Source organism: Oncorhynchus gorbuscha, linkage group LG17, assembly GCF_021184085.1.
Source record: "Oncorhynchus gorbuscha isolate QuinsamMale2020 ecotype Even-year linkage group LG17, OgorEven_v1.0, whole genome shotgun sequence".
Taxonomy (NCBI): Eukaryota; Metazoa; Chordata; class Actinopteri; order Salmoniformes; family Salmonidae; genus Oncorhynchus; species Oncorhynchus gorbuscha.
This window is the reverse complement of record NC_060189.1, coordinates 9,031,360-9,052,891: the sequence shown is the minus strand read 5'-3', so window position 1 is coordinate 9,052,891 and position 21,532 is coordinate 9,031,360. Positions and strand designations below refer to the sequence as shown.

General features: G+C 45.7%; 1 protein-coding gene across 5 annotated transcripts in view; it reads left to right on the top strand.

Moving 5' to 3' along the window:
- Nucleotides 1-16,021, top strand: part of LOC124001290 (calcipressin-3-like) — a 77,126-nt gene extending 61,105 nt beyond the window's left edge. For 2 of the 5 annotated variants that reach the window (XM_046307959.1, XM_046307957.1), the window contains 3 exons: nucleotides 363-536; nucleotides 5,362-5,533; nucleotides 15,384-16,021. In XM_046307959.1, coding sequence (XP_046163915.1) covers nucleotides 363-536; nucleotides 5,362-5,533; nucleotides 15,384-15,547 — 510 coding nt within the window. In that variant the 3' untranslated portion in view covers nucleotides 15,548-16,021. Of the gene's footprint in view, nucleotides 1-362; nucleotides 615-5,361; nucleotides 5,534-15,383 lie in introns of all 5 variants that reach the window. The other 3 variants (XM_046307958.1, XM_046307955.1, XM_046307960.1) reach the window with 2 other exon arrangements.
- The last annotated feature ends 5,511 nt before the right edge of the window (nucleotides 16,022-21,532 follow it).

The window sequence follows — 21,532 nt, the reverse complement described above, 5'->3', positions numbered from 1 at the left end:
ATAGCTCATTGAAAGTCATGTTTCTTGAAAAATGGATTACTAACATGCAAAACATGTTGGGACTGTATCATAAGTAAATACCAACATATCGAACAAGGAACATCAATGCAATGTCATAGTTAGACATTTCCAAGCACAAACCTGTGATAGAGCTCGAAACATGAACTGGCGTTTTAGTTAATAGCTATGTAAACGGGAAGTTAGTGGTGCTAAAACTACAGCATTCAGTAGAACTACATAATCAACATCTTGTAACATACAATACAATGCTGTTTTTGGAATGGACGGAGACATTTCAGGACGGGTGCAGGGTCATCTGTAGTCTAAAATGGCCGTCCTCTCTTTCTTTCCTTCTCTCCCAGGAGAGGTTCGAGGCCCTGTTCAGGATCTATGACGAGCAGACGTCCTTCCAGATGTTCAAGAGCTTCAAGCGAGTCCGCATCAGTTTCAGCACTCCGGAGGCGGCCGCCCGCGCTCGCATCGAGCTCCATGAGACTGAGTTCAACGGCAAGCAGCTCAAGCTCTACTTTGCCCAAGTGAGTGAGCTCTTCCTGGGGGAAGATTTGGGCCGGAACTGGGGCCTTTTGGGAGATATGGGAGTCATTACAGTCCAGGTTAGACCTGCCTTTTTAAGAGTGATTTCTTCCAGTTAGTCTGTTTTCTTTAATTTGGTGCATAATGAGCACGGCCCCAGGTATTACAGAGGCTAAACTCAGAGCAGTATACTGAATCCTAGGGCATGCACTGTACTCTCCAAGGGTGTGAAACTGGCCCCAACAACACTGGCCCCAACAACACTGGCCTCAACATGATTTTTGAAAGACTACCTCATCTCTGTACCCCAAACATTCAATCATCTGTAAGGTCCCTCAGTCGGGCAATGAATTTCAAACACAGATTCAACCACACAGACCAGGGATGTTTTCCAATGCCTCGCAAAGAAGGGCGGCTATTAGTATTTAAAAAGCAGACACTGAATATCCCTTTGAGCATGGTGAAGTTATTAATTACACTTTGGATGGTGCATCAATACACCAAGTCACCACAAAGATACAGGCATCCTTACTAACTCAGTTGCCGGAGAGGAAGGAAACTTCTCAGGGATTTCATCATGAGGCCAATGGTGACTTTAAAACAGTTACAGAGGTTAATAAATCTGATAGGAGGAAACTGAGGATGGATCAACAACATTGTAGTTACTCCACAATACATACCTTATTGACAGATTGAAAAGAAGGAAGCCTGTACAGAATAGAATATTCCAAAACATGCATCCTTCACTAAAGTGAACCTGCAAAAAAATGTGGCAAAGTAATTCACCCTTTGTCCTGTATAGAGTGTTACACTATATATGCACAAGTATGTGGACACTCCTTCAAATTAGTGGACTCAGCTATTTCAGCCACACCCCTTAATGACAAGTGTATAAAATCGAGCACACAGACATGCAATCTCCATAGACAAACATTGGCAGTAGAATGGCCTCACTGAAGAGCTCAGTAACATTTTGGGGAAGTCCCTTTCCTGTTTCAGCATGACAATGCCCCGTGCACAAAGCAAGGTCCATAGAGAAATTGTTTGTCAAGCTTGGTGTGGAAGAACTTGACTGGCCTGCACAGAGCCCTGACCTCAACCCCATCGAACACCTTTGGGATGATTGGAACGCCGACTGCGAGCCAGGCCTAATCGCCCAACATCAGTGCCCGACCTCACTACTGCTCTTGTGGCTGAATGGAAGCAAGTCCCCACAGCAATGTTCCAACATCTAGTGGAAAGCCTTCCCAGAAGAGTATAGACTGTTTTAGCAGGAAAGGGGGGACCAACTCCATATTAAAGCCCATATTTTTGGAATGAGATGTTTGAGGAGCAGGTGTCCACATACTTTTGGTCATGTAGTGTATGTTTGGGGCAAATCCAATACAACACATTACTGAGTACCATTCTCCATCTTTTCAAGCATAGTGGTGGTTGCATCATGTTATGGATATGCTTGTAATCGACTGGGGAGTTTTTCGGGATAAAAAAGAAATGGAATGGAGCTAAGCACAGGCAACATTCTAGAAGAATGAATTCACCTTTCAGCAGGACAATAACCTTAAAGACAAGACCAAATCTACACTAGAGTTGCTTACCAAGAAGACAGTGAATGTTCCTGACTGGCCGAGTTACAGTTTTGACTTACATCTGCTTGTAAATCTATGGCAACACCTGAAAATGGTTGCCAAGCAATGATCAACAAACAATTTGACAGAGCTTGAAGAATTTTGAAATGAATAATATGCAAATGATGAACAATCCAGGTGTGCAAAGCTCTTGGAGACTTACCAAGAAAGACTCACAGCTGTAATTGCTGCCAAAGGTGCTTCTACAAAAGTATTGACTCAGGGGTGTGACTACTGTATTTAATTTTCAATACATTTGCTAAAATTTCTTACAAAATGTTTTCACTATGTCATTATGGAGTATTGTGTGTAGATGGGTGAATCTGTTATGAATTCAGGTTGTAACACAACAAAATGTGGAATAAGTCAAGGGTTTGAAAACGTTCTGAAGGCACTTGTGGTGCAGGTTGAATCAAAGCACTCGGGAGGAGCATATTTGTGTGCAGACTTTTATCCTTTCTTTATTTCTCTACTGTACTCTCCCCATTGAGAATGTAGTGGTATTTCTCTACTGTACTCTCCCCATTGAGAATGTAGTGGTATTTCTCTACTGTACTCTCCCCATTGAGAATGTAGTGGTATTTCTCTACTGTACTCTCCCCATTGAGAATGTAGTGGTATTTCTCTACTGTACTCTCCCCATTGAGAATGTAGTGGTATTTCTCTACTGTACTCTCCCCATTGAGAATGTAGTGGTATTTCTCTACTGTACTCTCCCCATTGAGAATGTAGTGGTATTTTTCTACTGTACTCTCCCCATTGAGAATGTAGTGGTATTTCTCTACTGTACTCTCCCCATTGAGAATGTAGTGGTATCTCTCTACTGTACTCTCCCCATTGAGAATGTAGTGGTATTTCTCTACTGTACTCTCCCCATTGAGAATGTAGTGGTATCTCTCTACTGTACTCTCCCCATTGAGAATGTAGTGGTATTTCTCTACTGTACTCTCCCCATTGAGAATGTAGTGGTATTTCTCTACTGTACTCTCCCCATTGAGAATGTAGTGGTATTTCTCTACTGTACTCTCCCCATTGAGAATGTAGTGGTATTTCTCTACTGTACTCTCCCCATTGAGAATGTAGTGGTATTTCTCTACTGTACTCTCCCCATTGAGAATGTAGTGGTATTTCTCTACTGTACTCTCCCCATTGAGAATGTAGTGGTATCTCTCTACTGTACTCTCCCCATTGAGAATGTAGTGGTATTTCTCTACTGTACTCCCCATTGAGAATGTAGTGGTATTTATCTACTGTACTCTCCCCATTGAGAATGTAGTGGTATTTCTCTACTGTACTCTCCCCATTGAGAATGTAGTGGTATTTTTCTACTGTACTCTCCCCATTGAGAATGTAGTGGTATTTCTCTACTGTACTCTCCCCATTGAGAATGTAGTGGTATCTCTCTACTGTACTCTCCCCATTGAGAATGTAGTGGTATTTCTCTACTGTACTCTCCCCATTGAGAATGTAGTGGTATTTCTCTACTGTACTCTCCCCATTGAGAATGTAGTGGTATTTCTCTACTGTACTCTCCTCATTGAGAATGTAGTGGTATTTCTCTACTGTACTCTCCCCATTGAGAATGTAGTGGTATTTCTCTACTGTACTCTCCCCATTGAGAATGTAGTGGTATTTCTCTACTGTACTCTCCCCATTGAGAATGTAGTGGTATTTCTCTACTGTACTCTCCCCATTGAGAATGTAGTGGTATTTCTCTACTGTACTCTCCCCATTGAGAATGTAGTGGTATTTCTCTACTGTACTCTCCCCATTGAGAATGTAGTGGTATTTCTCTACTGTACTCTCCCCATTGAGAATGTAGTGGTATTTCTCTACTGTACTCTCCCCATTGAGAATGTAGTGGTATTTTTCTACTGTACTCTCCCCATTGAGAATGTAGTGGTATTTCTCTACTGTTCTCTCCCCATTGAGAATGTAGTGGTATTTCATGGTATAATTCATGGGCACACACACAAAAACACACACCTATACACACACCTATACATTCACAAACACACACCTATACAGTACATTGTGTGTGTGTGTGTTTGTGAATGTATATGTGAATGTATATGTGTGTATAATGTCTGTTAATGTAGAGGTGTGTCAAATTAAATCAAACTTTATCGGTCACATACACATGGTTAGCAGATGTTAATGCGAGTGTAGCGAAGTGTGTGTGTGTGTGTGTGTGTGTGTGTGTTCTGTGTATTTATGCATACCCGTCTGTGTGTTTACTCAGCATGTGTTTGTTCTGAGTGTGTGTTCTGAGGTGTGGGTTCCATAAGGGACGAGCCAAGGTGTGTGTGTGTGTCTTCTATTAGATATAATCCAGTACATTGTGTTCAGTCCAGGGAGCCAACAGGAAGATTATTTATATATTATACTGATCCAGTCCTCACAGATCTACATGAAGTGGTAAGAGTCTGTAGGGATAAGAGTCTATAGTGGTAAGAGTCTATAGTGGTAAGAGTCTATAGTGGTAAGAGTCTATAGGGGTAAGAGTCTATAGGGGTAAGAGTCTATAGGGGTAAGAGTCTATAGGGGTAAGAGTCTATAGGGGTAAGAGTCTATAGGGGTAAGAGTCTATAGGAATACGAGTCTATAGGGATAAGAGTCTATAGGGATAAAAGTCTATAGGGATAAAAGTCTATAGGGATAAAAGTCTATAGGGATAAGAGTCTATAGGGGTAAGAGTCTATAGGGGTAAGAGTCTATAGGGGTAAGAGTCTATAGGGGTAAGAATCTATAGGGATAAGAGTCTATGGGGATAAGAGTCTATTAGGGTAAGAGTCTATAGGGGTAAGAGTCTATAGGGGTAAGAGTCTATAGGGGTAAGAGTCTATAGGGATAAGAGTCTATAGGGATAAGAGTCTATAGGGATAAGAGTCTATAGGGGTAAGAGTCTATAGGGGTAAGAGTCTATAGGGGTAAGAGTCTATAGGGGTAAGAGTCTATAGGGGTAAGAGTCTATAGGGGTAAGAGTCTATAGGGGTAAGAGTCTATAGGGGTAAGAGTTAGAGGTCGATTGGGAATGGAGACAGTAAAAAAAAAAACAGGCAGGGACTACCTAGACTTGTTTCATTTTCAGTTGCTAAACGTTTTCAACATTTTCCATTCCAAATGAACATGACCCAGATTTTATCACTGACATCCATTCTGACATGTCCCACTCTCCTCTCTTCTCCACTTCATATAGATTCAGAATTCTGGGGAGGATATAGACAAGTCGTACTTGGCTCCTCCTGCGCCCGTCAAACAGTTCCTCATCTCTCCCCCTGCCTCGCCACCCGTGGGCTGGAGCCAGAGTGAAGACGCAACGCCTGTTATCAACTATGACCTGCTGTGCGCGGTGGCCAAGCTGGGCCCAGGTCAGTACATACATATACAAACACACATGCATACATACATAGATACATACATACATACATATTGACAGTCTACACACCCTACAAACTCATATAGCATGTATCTACTGGCACTGTTATCTGAACTAAGCTCATCAGCTCCATGTGCTGTGCTATTGTGAGAATCCTAGGATGACAGTAAGATACCAGAAAGTGTACCAAGTAGTGTAAACACATTGTGCAGTATGCAGTATGCTGGACGGTTATATAAGTATGAATGTGTATCAGAAAAAGAGATTAATCCTTACAATATTTACAATTTAGTAATTTAGTCGATGCTCTTATCCATGGGTGATTTGGAGGAGCAATTAGGGTTAAGTGCCTTGCTCAAGGGCACATCGACAGATTTATTCACCTCGTCGGCTCGGAGATTCAGACCAGTGACCTTTCGGTTACTGGCCCAACACTCATGAGTGCTATTCTGTTTCTTGAATTGCTCTCTTATGGCACACAAACTTCCTAATGGCATACTCTGAGACTGTCTATCTGGCTGAGTTAAGGGCTAGCATTGACCATACTCTGAGACTGTCTATCTGGCTGAGTTAAGGGCTAGCATTGATCATACTCTGAGACTGTCTATATGGCTGAGTTAAGGGCTAGCATTGACCATACTCTGAGACTATCTATCTGGCTGAGTTAAGGGCTAGCATTGACCATACTCTGAGACTGTCTATCTGGCTGAGTTAAGGGCTAGCATTGACCATACTCAGGGACTGTCTGTCGGGCTGAGTGAAGGGCTAGCATTGGCCATACTCAGGGACTGTCTGTCGGGCTGAGTTAAGGGCTAGCGTTGGCCATACTCTGTCCCTGTCTCTCTTGCTAGGTAAAGGGCTAGCGTTGGCCATACTCTGTCCCTGTCTCTCTTGCTAGGTAAAGGGCTAGCGTTGGCCATACTCTGTCCCTGTCTCTCTTGCTAGCTAAAGGGCTAGCGTTGGCCATACTCTGTCCCTGTCTCTCTTGCTAGGTAAAGGGTTAGCGTTGGCCATACTCTGTCCCTCTCTCTCTTGCTAGGTAAAGGGCTAGCGTTGGCCATACTCTGTCCCTGTCTCTCTTGCTAGGTAAAGGGCTAGCGTTGGCCATACTCTGTCCCTGTCTCTCTTGCTAGGTAAAGGGCTAGCGTTGGCCATACTCTGTCCCTGTCTCTCTTGCTAGGTAAAGGGCTAGCATGTGCCATACTCTGTCCCTGTCTCTCTTGCTAGGTAAAGGGCTAGCGTTGGCATTCAGGAGGTGACCTTTTAGAAATGCCAGCCATATCAAACAGGGAGTGTTCTTTCTACTGGAGACAGGGCAGTAGTGTCACATGGTTCAAGAGGTCACCGGGTTCTCAGAATGCTTCACTGTGTCATCTGGAGTTTTGTCTGTGCGGCCCAATACTGTGTCCTTTCTACTGAAGTGTGAACTGGTACACATCTCCCCAACAAATGTGAAAGCATTGAGCTAGAAGGCAGTTTCCACCATGTTTCTTACTGCAGCCATTTCCTTCCTCGTCTCCTCCCCTTTGAACTTCTCCTCCAATGGGTTTTGAGATGAGGAGAGAGGAGAATGGATGCAAGGAGTATGCTTTTGAGATCCCTATGAAGGAATGTGAACAAGTGCACACTTCGGAAGAATATACAGATTATTATTGTATTTGTTTACGATGGTATAGACCCTGGTTATCTATGGAAAGGAATCCCCTCTCACCAGTAATATACGAACTTAACGGCAGACAGACGATCTAGTTAGTTACTCCTTTATATGATTTAGTAGGTTCAGGAGTCAAAGAGATTGTCTTGGCCACTCCCAGCCTGGGTTTTTGTCTGCGGTTGTCTGGAAATCCAGACATCTGAATATTGCAGCACTTTGAGTGCCTCTATCTGGTCTACCTACAAACCTGAATGGCTGTCAAAGCATTCAGCATTGCTTTGACTTGGCTTCATCTTTTATGCACCTCCCCCAGCCCCTCAGCATAATGCATTACAGGAAAGAATAATGATTCCTGCATTACATGATTTACCATGTTGCAGTGCCGTTACTATGGTAACACCAGAAGGCATCAGGAAATAGACCTTGGTTCTTGCTTGGGCTTCTTTAGCCTGCCTCTAAATCATATTAGTGCTCTGCTGCAGTGTGGCCCGCTGGCTCTCTCTGCTGGCCGCCTGTGGTAGTGACCATGCCAAAACAAAACGGGGCATTTTTCAGTCAGACGGTAGTAGGGGAAACCTCTTCTCATGTTTCCCTTGGCCCTGTCTGGTCTCCATGGCAACTGTGATGCAATCTGCATATGCATTTGTGTTGCTTAACCCGGGGATTCTCCGGATCCCACAGCACTACATCAAATCTTATCTGTGATACCTTAATTTTATGTACTGATACTGGCTGTATTTTTTAGGAATCATATAACATTTAATCAATGCCTTAACAGTAATGTCCTGTTAAATATTAACAGGACATTACTGTTATGGCATGGATAAAATGTGTGTGTATATATATTGACCTGACTAGATCATAAAGGAACAATTGTCCAGACTGAGGCTTGAGTTTACGAATTGACGGTTTATTAACCCAATTTACACAGAATACTGTTTTGCCGTATCCCACGCCAAATAAATGAAAGATACCCCATAAACCAACCGTGACCTTCTCTTGTGAACGCCAGACGTAAGAGAGAGAACAATAGCTAAACCTGGTTTTAACTTCCAATGCTCCATCCCCCTGCCCAATCCCCCTCCACGCCACTCCGCCAACAGCCAGAATGCCAGGCATCAGAACATTCCAGGCATTCCCGTGATTGGCAGATAGCAGGTTGATTGGCATGTCGGACCTTGCGAACACTGGTACAGTACAACACAACCCACTATTAGCCTAACACATAACACACAGCTGTCTGTGCGGGTCCCTACACAGCCCCCCCGACCACAAAGTCCCTCGTCCCCGAGGGAACAAACAATGTCTCTGAAGCGACCCAGAGGTCTCCTTTGCCTGCGTGGCCGTGATGGTCGCAAAGTGTCCAGATGTGAAACAGGGGGCTCCATCCGTGGCAGGGGGCTGCCCCTCTGGGACCCAGGGGATGAAGGAAGGGATATGGGGGACAAGGAAGCAGGAAAGGGGAATACAGTCCGTGGCTTCAGGGAACCACGCGGTGACACAGGGAGGGAGCTGCACCCGGTAAACAACCTCCCCTACCCTCTCCAGGATGCTGCAGGGCCCCACCCAATGACTGTCCAACTTGGGGCATCTGCCTTTCTTTCTCAGGGGGCTGTAGACCCAGACCAGCTCCCCAGCCACAAAGTGCCTTCCCCGGGTGTGCACGTCATAGTCCCTCTTCTGCCTCACACCTGCATTCACCAGCTGCTCTCTGGCGAAGGTGTGGGCTGTCTCCAGACGGTCCTGGAGTCTCCGGGCATACTCCGGCCCCGGGGGAACATGAGGGCTATCCAGGGGCCGACCAAACGCCATCTCCGCAGGGGTGAGGATTTCTCTCCCCAGCATGAGGAGGCGTGCAGGAGGTGGAGTCTTGGACAGCGGAGCAGCATGCCATGAGGACCATAGACAGGTGTCTCAGTCACGCTGGTGTTTGGCAGAGACGATGGCCAGCTGCTGTCCAAGCGTTTTGTTGAAGCGCTCCACAAGGCCATCACTTTGAGGATGGAGAGGAGTAGTGCGGTTCTTGTGCATACCCAGCCTCTCACACATGGTGGCGAACACACGGGACTCAAAGTTTCTGCTTTGGTCGCTGTGGATGGACTCTGCAAACCTGCTGAACATCCCCGCTGTCAGGGCGTCGACAATGGTCTCTGACTCCTGTGGTGTGGAACGGCCCAGCTACATCCACTCCCACCCTCTCCATGGGAGCTCCCACTGGGAACTGTTGGAGCTGAGCATGAGAGCGGCCTGGGGGGGCATTTCTCACTGTGCAGTGGTCAGAGCGGCAGCAAAAAGTCCTCCACATCCCTCTTGTGCTGCCCCCGTAAAAGCCCTGACGGAGGCGGCGGAGTGTTTTTGTGACCCCAAAGTGTCCTGTCCCCACCCCCCCATGAGTACTCTGGAACACCGCCTCTCGCAGTGCTTTTAGGATCACCACCTGCCAAATCTCCTCTCCCATAGCTGACTCCTTCCATGCCCGCTGTAGCACGCCATCAGCCAGCCGCAGTCTCTCAAACTTTGACCACAACCCTTTGGTCGCGAGTGAGAACGCTGTCACCTCTTCCCATGGTGGCCTCACCTGCTCCTCTACCCACTGTAGCCCTGGCTGTAGGTCTGTGTCCCGTCCCTGCTACTGCCCCCATTCAGCCACGTCGACAGTCTGCAGCTCACAGCAGACAGGCCCGCTCGCCCGAAACACTGTGGCACAGATCCCCTCCTCTGCACACAGCTCTCTCCCGTCCCTCTCTCCGCCCACAGTGGCGGCAGCTGTCTGCAGTACAGGGCCGACTGGACATGGCGTCGGCGTTGGAGCTGCGTGCCCCTGCCCTGTGCACCACTGTGAAGTCATATGGCTGAAGCTCCTCCAACCAGCGAGCCACCTGCCCCTCTGGCTCTCTGAACGACATGAGCCACTGGAGAGCAGAGTGGTCAGTCCTTACAGTAAAGGACACAGTAGCGGCGCTCGTGTTTGTTTTGCTGAAGTACGCCACCACTCTCTCCCCCTGTGGCCCCACCTGCGCCAGCACCCCACCCATGCCCACATTGCTCGCATCTGTGTCCAGGATAAACGGCAAGGTGAGGTCAGGGGGAGCGAGCATTGGGCCTCGATCAGTGCACGTTTGAAGGTGTTGAAGGCCTCATCACACTCCACGGTCCAAGTGAAGGCCTTCCCCACTCTGTGGCCCAAGAAGGACACCTCTTGAAGTGAAGTGACACTTCTCGGGTGGAGCTTCATGAAGTGATACTTCTCGGGTGGAGCTTCAGACCTGCGGCAGCCACCCGCTCCAGCACACGCCAAAGCGCCACCAGGGCTGACTGGAAGGAGCTGCCATGTGCCAGGATGTCATTGAGGTATACCAGACACTGCTGTTGGGGGATGCCATCCAGCACCCTGTCCATCAAACGCTCAAAAGTAGCTGGGGCGTTGCACAGGCCGAAGCACAGGACCTTGAACTGCCAGTGTCCTCTGTTAGTGGAGAATGCCGTTTTGGCTCTGGCCTCTGGGGAGAGGGGCACCTGCCAGTAGCCACTGCTGAGGTCTAGTGAGGAGAAGCAGGCGGACCCTCTAACCAGGTCCAGCGACTCATTGATACGTGGTATGGGGTATGAGTCCTTCCTGGTTACCTCATTCAGCCGCCTGTAGTCCACACAGAACCTCAGCTTGCCCCGCCTTCTTAGTAACCATGACGACTGGCGCCACCCAGGGGCTGTCTGAGGGCTCGATGAACTCTGCCCGCTGCATCTCCCACACAGCCTCGTCTGCCGCCTCCTGGTGTGCCAGCGGGATAAGGCGGAGACGCATCTTGATGGGTCGAGCATCACCTGTGTCGCTCATGCTGCACCAGATGAGTCTGACCCACCTCCTCCTCACTCAGCGCAAAGCTGTCTCTGCATTCAAACAGCAACTGCCACAACCGTTCCTGCTGCTCGGGGTCAAGACCAACACAGTTTCTCCCCCATATCTCCCTCACAGTGTCCTCTCCTCTCCCATCTGGGGTCACAGAGGGCTGTGTCGTGGAGGTAGCTGGGGGAATGTAACACACAGATGTGGGGGAGGGGGGCAGCCATGAGTCTCTGCTGCTCTAACTGTTGGAGTAAAGGGTTTGTTGGGGGGAGCCATGGTGACTGCCGGCCCTCCCTGGAAGCTGTGTGCCCCCATTTATGTCTAACTGGCAGCCTGTGCTCCTAAGAAAGTCCAACCCCAGTATACAAGGGTCCTGCACAGCCGCCACCCACACAGAATGAGGCACAGACCTGCCCCCCACTGTCAGAGTCATTATTCCCTTCCCTTTCATGGGTGCCAGCACACCTGTGACTGTGCGGAGCTGCACAGTTGTGTGCTCGCACTGAGTCCAACCTGGCACAATATCCGGCCTCACCAGAGTTACTGTGGACCAGTGTCCACCAGGGCAGAGCAGTGACAGGGACATGACAAACGTCCCCAACACAGGTCCAGCCCACCACAACAACAGGCTCCAGTCGCTTGCCCTCGTCTGCTTCTGGGAGAAGTGGAGCCTTGCTTCCCCGTCTGTGCCAGTGGTCTCCCGCTGAAGATGATGGTGGTTGGGATAGAAAGCAAGGGGTCGGCACTACCCGGTCTTTGAGCTGTTTCCCTGAGCTCTGGGGAACATGGGGCAATCCTGGCTGGCTACAACCCCAGCAGACCCTGGGTTCAGGGCGTGTGTTTCGTGCCGCCTGTAGCAATACAGCACGGGTGAGTTCTGTCATTTCAGCCACCCATGCAGGCTTTTCCAGCTCTGGACTGCTCTGCCCCACAGCCCGCACAGAGAGTCTGTCTCCCTGCACCCCCACCAAAGCCCCAGCTGAAGCCCCAGCCCATACCAGCTCCCTCTCCAAAGTAATCTCCGAGGCTATCTGCAATGACTCACGATGAGCCAGCTGGATCTGTATGCGCAGCTCCGTATGAGAGAGTGCCAGTATGAACTGGTCCCGTGCTAGCTCACTCTGCACGGAGGGGGGCATGTGAGCATATGCCCGCCGAGACAGGCTCTCAATGTCATTAGCTAGCACCCGTAGAGGCTCTCCAGGCTGCCTGTGTCTATTACTCAGTTCGGAGCGCAGCAGCCCGGGCTGTACACACTGTCCATAGCGCCTCCTCAGTGCTCCCACTAAATCCCCATAATCATGTCTGTCCTCGGGGCTAATCAATATGAAACAGGCCAGAGCATCATCCGTGAGGCATAAAGCCAACTGCAGTGCCCTTTCTTCATTCGACCACCATCTAAAATGAGCTAACAGTTCAAACTGAGCATGAAAAGCTTCCCAATCCGCCTTAACGGAATATTTCAGGGTTAGGGTCTTAACAGATACGCAGCCGGGAACTGGGCGCCGCCATGTTTGTTTACATCCTGAGCCCCAGATTCCTCGTCCCGCCGCGTCGACGTCACCCCTTCGGTCCACCCACCAGAATCCGCGCGAAGCACAGTCGACGAAGGACTCGTGCCTGCTTCAGCCGCCATCACTCTAACGTCCTATCTCAAGTGGCCTCTGGGCTCCGACGCCCTGGCGATCTCCTCAGCCAGATCCTCCGACGTCCATGCACACGCACCTCCTTGGCCATAATCGTCCCCTACCTCCACCTTCACTTTCGGATTCTCTCGAAGCATTTTCAACCCCCATTCTCAACCCCCATTCTCACAACGGACCTCTGAGACTATCACAGTGCAGGTGCATTTATACGGAGACTTGATTACACACAGGTGGATTGTATTTATCATCATTAGTCATTTAGGTCAACATTGGATCATTCAGAGATCCTCACTGAACTTCTGGAGAGAGTTTGCTGCACTGAAAGTAAAGGGGCTGAATAATTTTGCACGCCCAATTTTTCAGTTTTTGATTTGTTAAAAAGTTTGAAATATCCAATAAATGTCGTTCCACTTCATGATTGTGTCCCACTTGTTGTTGATTCTTCACAAAAAATTACAGTTTAATATCTTTATGTTTGAAGCCTGAAATGTGGCAAAAGGTCGCAAAGTTCAAGGGGGCCGAATACTTTCGCAAGGCACTGTACACATGGGGAAAAACATTTCAAACTACTTTTGTCATACAACTTTAGGTATTTTGTAACGTAAATAATCAATACAATTGAAGACGGGATTATCTGTGTTCAATACAGGAGGAAAACAAACTGTAGCAGACCACTGCAGACCACTCCTTGCTGTCCCCGGTCCACCTGACTGTGCTGCTGCTCCAGTTTCAACTGTTCTGCCTTGTTATTATTCGACCATGCTGGTCATTTATGAACATTTGAACATCTTGGCCATGTTCTGTTATAATCTCCACCCGGCACAGCCAGAAGAGGACTGGCCACCCCACATAGCCTGGTTCCTCTCTAGGTTTCTTCCTAGGTTTTGGCCTTTCTAGGGAGTTTTTCCTAGCCACCGTGCTTCTACACCTGCATTGCTTGCTGTTTGGGGTTTTAGGCTGGGTTTCTGTACAGCACTTTGAGATATCAGCTGATGTACGAAGGGCTATATAAATACATTTGATTTGATTTGATTAGCTAGCTTTCTGGTCACGCGCCTCTATCTAACAGTACACTACAAGTGACCCTCGTTCTGAACAGGGCTACTTCTTCATTACACAAAGGAAAAACCTTAACCAATTTCTAAAGACTGATGACATCCAATGGAAGCGATAGGAACTGCAAGAAGGTCCCTTAGAAATCCGGATTCCCAATGAAAACTCATTGAAAAGAGAGTGACCTAAAAAAAACAAATCTGAATGGTTTGTCCTCGGGGTTTCGCCTGCTAAATAAGTTCTGTTATACTCACAGTCATGATTCAAACAGTTTTAAAAACTTCTGAGTGTTTTTCTATCCAAATCTACTAATAATATGCATATCTTATCTTCTGAGAATGAGTAGCAGGCAGTTGAATTTGGGCATGCTTTTCATCAGGATGTGAAAATACTGCCCCCTGTCACCAAGAGGTTTTAACAAGTCATATTTGGAGTGGTTGAAAAACAAGTTTTAATGACTCCAACCTATGTGTATGTAAATTTCTGACTTCAACTCTATATATCTATATATATATATATATATATATGTGTGTATTCTGTCTCCTCCCCTATTGTAGTAGTTGGGCACATGATAGCAACAAGAGCCAGTGTGATCCTATCCTAGCCTGCAGTACATTTCATTAGGCTGCAGCCAGCCAGCCAGTGTTATTCCAGCTGATAACGTCAGCCATCGCAGGGGAGGTTCCCTCTTTCAACAAGTGCTAGGCTAACACTCAGTTCATAGTTCTAGAGGAGCCATGTTATCCAAGCATTTCGCTACACCTGCAATAACATCTGCTAAATATGTGTATGCAACCATTCAAATGTGATTTAATTTGATTTTCTGATCCTGTGGCTTAGGGGTTAGCGTTGTTTTTTTAATGACTGTTGGGCTTATTTACAGGCTCCTCTATCTCTGGTACCATAAGCTTGGATCTGTCCTGCAGTCTGTTCAATCTGCTTCAATTGTAGATCAGACTTTCATTGGCCATGGAATGATGATGTAGGGCTGTTGATGGCAAATCAAGTCTGGTGTATTAAAGTCTTTGTCGGTTTTTCTTTCTCTCTTCTCTTTCTCAACCCCTTTCTAACCCTTTTCTCTCTCTCTTTCTCACACCCTCTTCTCTTTCTCAACCCCTTTCTACCCCTTTTCTCTCTTCTCTTTCTCAACCCCTTTACCTCTTTTCTCTCTTCTCTTTCTCAACCCCTTTACCCCTTTTCTCTCTCTCTTTCTCAACCCCTTTACCCCTTTTCTCTCTCTCTTTCTCAACCCCTTTACCCCTTTTCTCTCTCTCTTTCTCAACCCCTTTACCCCTTTTCTCTCTCTCTTTCTCAACCCCTTTACCCCTTTTCTTCTCTCTTTCTCAACCCCTTTACCCCTTTTCTCTCTCTCTTTCTCAACCCCTTTACCCCTTTTCTCTCTCTCTTTCTCAACCCCTTTACCCCTTTTCTCTCTCTCTTTCTCAACCCCTTTACCCCTTTTCTCTCTCTCTTTCTCAACCCCTTTACCCCTTTTCTCTCTCTCTTTCTCACGCTCTCTTCTCTTTTTCAACCCCTTTCTACCCCTTTTCTCTCTTCTCTTTCTCAACCCCTTTACCCCTTTTCTCTCTCTCTTTCTCTATCCTTCGCTGTCTCTCTCATCCCTGCCTACCCTCTCCTTCTTTAGGGGAGAAGTATGAACTGCATGCGGGCACTGAGTCAACCCCCAGCGTTGTGGTGCATGTGTGCGACAGCGATGCAGAGGATGACAACGACGAAGCGCGGCCCAAGCAGAAACAGCAGATCATCCAAACCCGGCGCCCCGACGGCCCGTCGCAAGTCCTGAACTAGGACGCCCGTTACGGACCCCACTCCTACGACCCCAACACACACACGCACCAAGCCCTGTCTTCTCTGTCTCAGGAGTCGCACAGCAAGACAACGCCCCTCATTTCAGTTCAACCCAAAACACACAAACAGCAGACAGTTGGTGGTGTTTGTGGAGGGAGCATGGCTATTGGATGGGATGAGGCGGCCTGGCCTGTATGGACGATGGAGGATGGATGAGATTTACACACACTCATCACACTCAAAGGAAAGGGAGGGAGGGTTGAGGGGGCCTAACTCTTGACCCCTGACCTCGGATCAGCCAGGGGCAGTAATGTAACAACTTGTCCTCCTAAAGCAGGCCCCCTGTCATAGATGATACACTCAGCTCTCATCTGTAGTAGTTCTTCTGTAGTAGTACTTCTGTAGTAGTACATCTGTAGTAGTTCTTCTGTAGTAGTACATCTGTAGTAGTTCTTCTGTAGTAGTACTTCTGTAGTAGTACATCTGTAGTAGTTCTTCTGTAGTAGTACATCTGTAGTAGTTCTTCTGTAGTAGTACTTCTGTAGTAGTACTTCTGTAGTAGTACTTCTGTAGTAGTTCTTCTGTAGTAGTACTTCTGTAGTAGTTCTTCTGTAGTAGTACATCTGTAGTAGTTCTTCTGTAGTAGTACTTCTGTAGTAGTACTTCTGTAGTAGTTCTTCTGTAGTAGTACTTCTGTAGTAGTACATCTGTAGTAGTTCTTCTGTAGTAGTACTTATTTCCTTCCTGCTTACTGTCACTGGTTAGTTGTGTCACGCAGTGGTCTTTCGGGGACATGCTATACCTCTAATGAGGTTTTGAGTTTTTAAACTTTTTTTATATACATTTGTTCTTCTGATTGTTTGTCTGTTCTTCTTCTGCTAATTATGATATCAGCTGATTGGTTGTTTCTGCTAACAGAGAATGAGGATTGGTTGTCTGGTATTCCTCTTCTTGTCTTCATGTATATATAAGAACATACTCCTACAGAGACTCAAACACTAAACTGTTATATAAAGCAAAGGAACCTATGGATGTCACACTAATTAGCAACAGGTGGCCATGTGGTAACAAAGTTGTGGTGGTGTTTGCATTTTATTTCATTTTTGGGGAGGGGTCTGCTTATGTCCTTTTAATCAAAGAGGTGTCTATTGAAGTGTTGCTGAACTAGGTGTGCATTCTTCTTAAAATGTATTTGATACCACAAACAATTGTTTTTTTGCATGCTTACTAACATAGTCGGGAGCTGAGGCATTTTATACTGGTCAAGATGACAGGGAAATGGAATGAAGCTTTTGACGACACGCATATCTCTAGTTTTATAGTGTCAGGTGAGAGGGGAGAGGCTGGCTGGGTGAGTAAAAAGACAGAGTGAATGAGACCTTTACAGTGTGAGTAAAAGCCTAAGAGTTGGGCTTTAGGATAGAAGTAAAGACAAAGAGTTGGGCTTTAGAGTAGAAGAAAAAACTAAGAGTTAAGCTTTAGAGTTGAAGTAAAGGCTAAGAGTTGGGCTCTAGAGTAGAAGTAAAAGCTAAGAGTTGGGCTTTAGAGTAGAAGTAAAGGCTAAGACTAATCTCCGACAGGAGTGTTGACATTTTCAGAGGGCATTTATTTTTATTCCATATTTCCGGTAATGTTTTGGGGTCTTTTTATGATATCAACACAGCTTTCTTCTTCTCAGACCTATATGGCTTGTTTTATACTGAAAAATCTCTCAATCTCTGGAGCTATACTAAAGGAATGTCCTGATTTTCCTCTGTCAGCTCTTAAAATGTAAGACTGCTTCTTAGTTCATGCTGTAAATAGCTCAATAGTCATTAGGTGGAAATAGTCCATTAGGTTTTAATGATTGACATTAAGCGTTGGTGAGAAATTGAAAAAGTTTGTGGAGATATCAACCAAAGCCTTCATCTCACCTTGCAGTCACAGCACAAACCTTTGGAAACTCAAGAAACTAAAGAGAAAGTTAAAAAAAATTAAAAAGTTATTAAAAATTAGTTTTATTGTCACATGAAATGTGTTTTACAGGGTCAGCCATAGTAGTACAGCGCCCCTAGAGCAAATGACTCTAATTTGGAATAGTGCTGCATTAACAGTTGTTACTTTGCTCACAGCAACTCCCAAATAAAATTAATAATTAATTAATTTACTGTGCTTTTAGTCATTCATTTGAATCCTATCCTAAATATCTCAGGAGTAAATTTAAGAGTAACTTTTACCAGAATGATAGATGTTTCTCCTGACCATGCACTTTGAATAACAACAAGCATAAAATGTCAACTATAATGTCATGTGTCTGTTATTGGTCTGTCTGCATGCGAGCACTTTATTGTCAGCAGTCTTTTTTCTTCTCACTGTAAAGGCAGTCTTTTCTTCTCACTGTAAAGGCAGTCTTTTTTCTTCTCACTGTAAAGGCAGTCATTTCCCTTCTCACTGTAGAGGCAGTCTTTTTTTCTTCTCACTGTAAAGGCAGTCTTTTTTCTTCTCACTGTAAAGGCAGTCTTTTTTCTTCTCGCTGAAAAGGCAGTCTTTTCTTCTCACTGTACAGGCAGTCCTTTTCCTTCTCACTGTAGAGGCAGTCTTTTTTTCTTCTCACTGTAAAGGCAGTCTTTTTTCTTCTCACTGTAAAGGCAGTCTTTTTTTCTTCTCACTGTAAAGGCAGTCTTTTTTCTTCTCGCTGTAAAGGCAGTCTTTTTTCTTCTCACTGTAAAGGCAGTCTTTTTTCCTTCTCACTGTAAAGGCAGTCTTTTTTTTCTCACTGTAAAGGCAGTCTTTTTTCCTTCTCACTGTAAAGGCAGTCTTTTTTCTTCTCACTGTAAAGGCAGTCCTTTTCCTTCTCACTGTAGAGGCAGTCTTTTTTTCTTCTCACTGTAAAGGCAGTCTTTTTTCTTCTCACTGTAAAGGCAGTCTTTTTTCTTCTCACTGTAAAGGCAGTCTTTTTTTCCCACTGTAAAGGCAGTCTTTTTTTTCACTGTAGAGGCAGTCTTTTTTTCTCACTGTAAAGGCAGTCTTTTTTTCTTCTCACTGTAGAGGCAGTCTTTTTTTTTCACTGTAAAGGCAGTCTTTTTTTCTTCTCACTGTAAAGGCAGTCTTTTTTCTTCTCACTGTAAAGGCAGTCTTTTTTTCTCACTGTAAAGGCAGTCTTTTTTTCTTCTCACTGTAGAGGCAGTCTTTTTTTCTTCTCACTGTAGAGGCAGTCTTTTTTTTTCACTGTAAAGGCAGTCTTTTTTTCTTCTCACTGTAAAGGCAGTCTTTTTTCTTCTCACTGTAAAGGCAGTCTTTTTTTCTCACTGTAAAGGCAGTCTTTTTTTCTTCTCACTGTAGAGGCAGTCTTTTTTTCTTCTCACTGTAAAGGCAGTCTTTTTTCTTCTCACTGTAAAGGCAGTCTTTTTTTCTCACTGTAAAGGCAGTCTTTTTTTCTCACTGTAAAGGCAGTCTTTTTTTCTTCTCACTGTAGAGGCAGTCTTTTTTTCTTCTCACTGTAGAGGCAGTCTTGCTCGAGAGAATGTTCTGTATTTCTTTTATTATTTTTTGAATCTTCTGTTTTTCAAGATGAACACCTGGGTAGCCTTCTCACTAGCAGAGCAGCGTGAGTTTAACACTCAACATCTCTTGCTACTGGGGTTTCGAAGGCTCGGAGGCCTTTGGATATATGTGCAGGAGTGTACTACTGAATAGGTGTGGTAGGAAGACAGGAAAATGTGTCTTTTGAGATGATGGTTGGTTGCAACCACAGAACAAATGTGTGTTTTTGTTAGTGTTTGTCCCTGGAACATAATTTCAAGTGCAAGCGTTTGTCCTTTCAGAGGTGACTTCTAAAAACCAAGCAGCCAGCGAGTGTTGAAACACAATGCAATGGCACAGAATCTTTCTAGTTGTGCTGACTGGTGATAATATTGCTGATTGATGACTAAGATAATGATTATGTTGACGAGGCTGATCTGATGTTTTCTACTGACTGCTGTCTATGAAACTGGGAGCATTTTGGGTCACAGGCGAAACGAGAAACATTTATAGTGATTTTGTTGCCGACACCAGTTTCAGTATGCAGCTAAAAAAAATGTTGGCTTCTAATTTTATGTTGATGTAAAGATAAAAAAATAAATAAAAAGTTCTGAAATGCTCGATCAAATCAATTCTTATTGTGTCGTGTTAAAAATTGACTCAATGTATTTTTTTTTTGGAACGTCTACAAAGCAAAACGGTCAATACTGTCCGTTACTGTTGTATACTGTTCTGTTGAAATCTGAATATTATGTCTAGTACTGTAGTTATCCAGAACACGAAGTAGCAATCAAGCAATAATTTACAGTTATATACAGGTATCTGTATTTTATGTTGTGTACTAATTTCCAGAGTTTGTTGTCTCTGACTGTTACAACAGTACTTGCTTATATTTGTGTGGTATGATGGTCATTCGTTTCACGTGAGAAATACATAAAGAACTATTCTTAAAGACGTTTGGAGTTTGTGTTTTTTAAGCTACGGCATAGTCCGTTTTTCCTTTTGCCCTGAATGTACTGTATCTTCAAATATACGACATATGCTACGTTACAGTTGAAGCCGGGAGTTTAGATAAACTTAGGTTTTTCAACCACTCCACAAATTTCTTGTTAACAAACTATAATTTTGGCAAGTTGATTGGGACATGTACTTTGTGCATGACGCAAGTAATTTTTCCAACAATTGTTTACAGACAGACGGCAAGACGGAGCTGCTCTTCCTCCCGGGGAAGGACTGCCCGTTCCCGTTCCATGATCTCGCCATCACGGTTGACAACTCCATTGTGTCCTCCTCCCAGAGCGCCAAGAACCTTGGCGTGATCCTGGACAACACCCTGTCGTTCTCAACCAACATCAAGGCGGTGGCCCGTTCATGTAGGTTCATGCTCTACAACATCCGCAGAGTACGACCCTGCCTCACACAGGAAGCGGCGCAGGTCCTAATCCAGGCACTTGTCATCTCCCGTCTGGATTACTGCAACTCGCTGTTGGCTGGGCTCCCTGCCTGTGCCATTAAACCCCTTCAACTCATCCAGAACGCCGCAGCCCGTCTGGTGTTCAACCTTCCCAAGTTCTCTCACGTCACCCCGCTCCTCCGTTCTCTCCACTGGCTTCCAGTTGAAGCTCGCATCCGCTACAAGACCATGGTGCTTGCCTACGGAGCTGTGAGGGGAACGGCACCTCAGTACCTCCAGGCTCTGATCAGGCCCTACACCCAAACAAGGGCACTGCGTTCATCCACCTCTGGCCTGCTCGCCTCCCTACCACTGAGGAAGTACAGCTCCCGCTCAGCCCAGTCAAAACTGTTCGCTGCCCTGGCCCCCCAATGGTGGAACAAACTCCCTCACGACGCCAGGACAGCGGAGTCAATCACCACCTTCCGGAGACACCTGAAACCCCACCTCTTTAAGGAATACCTAGGATAGGTTAAGTAATCCCTCTCACCCCACCCCCCTAAGTTTTAGATGCACTATTGTTAAGTGACTGTCCCACTGGATGTCATAAGGTGAATGCACCAATTTGTAAGTCGCTCTGGATAAGAGCGTCTGCTAAATGACTTAAATGTAAATGTAAATGTAGATTATCCTTTTTGGGATAGGGGGCAGCATTTTCACTTTTGGATGAATAGTGCGCCCAGAGTGAACTGCCCCCTACTCTGTCCCAGATGCTAATATATGCATATCATTAGTAGTATTGGATAGAAAACACTCTGAAGTTTCTAAAACTGTTTGAATGATGTCTGAGTATAACAGAACTCATATGGCAGGCAAAAACCTGAGAAAAATCCAACCAGGAAGTGGGAAATCTGAGGTTTGTAGTTTTTCAAAGCTTGGCCTCCTGAATACAGTGTCTATGGGGTCAAGTTGCACTTCCTAAGGCTTCCACTAGATGTGAACCGTCTTCAGAAACGTGTTTCAAACTTCTGCTATAAAGGAGGGGGGAATGGGAGCTGAATGAGTCATGGGTCTGGCAGAGTGTCTCAGGC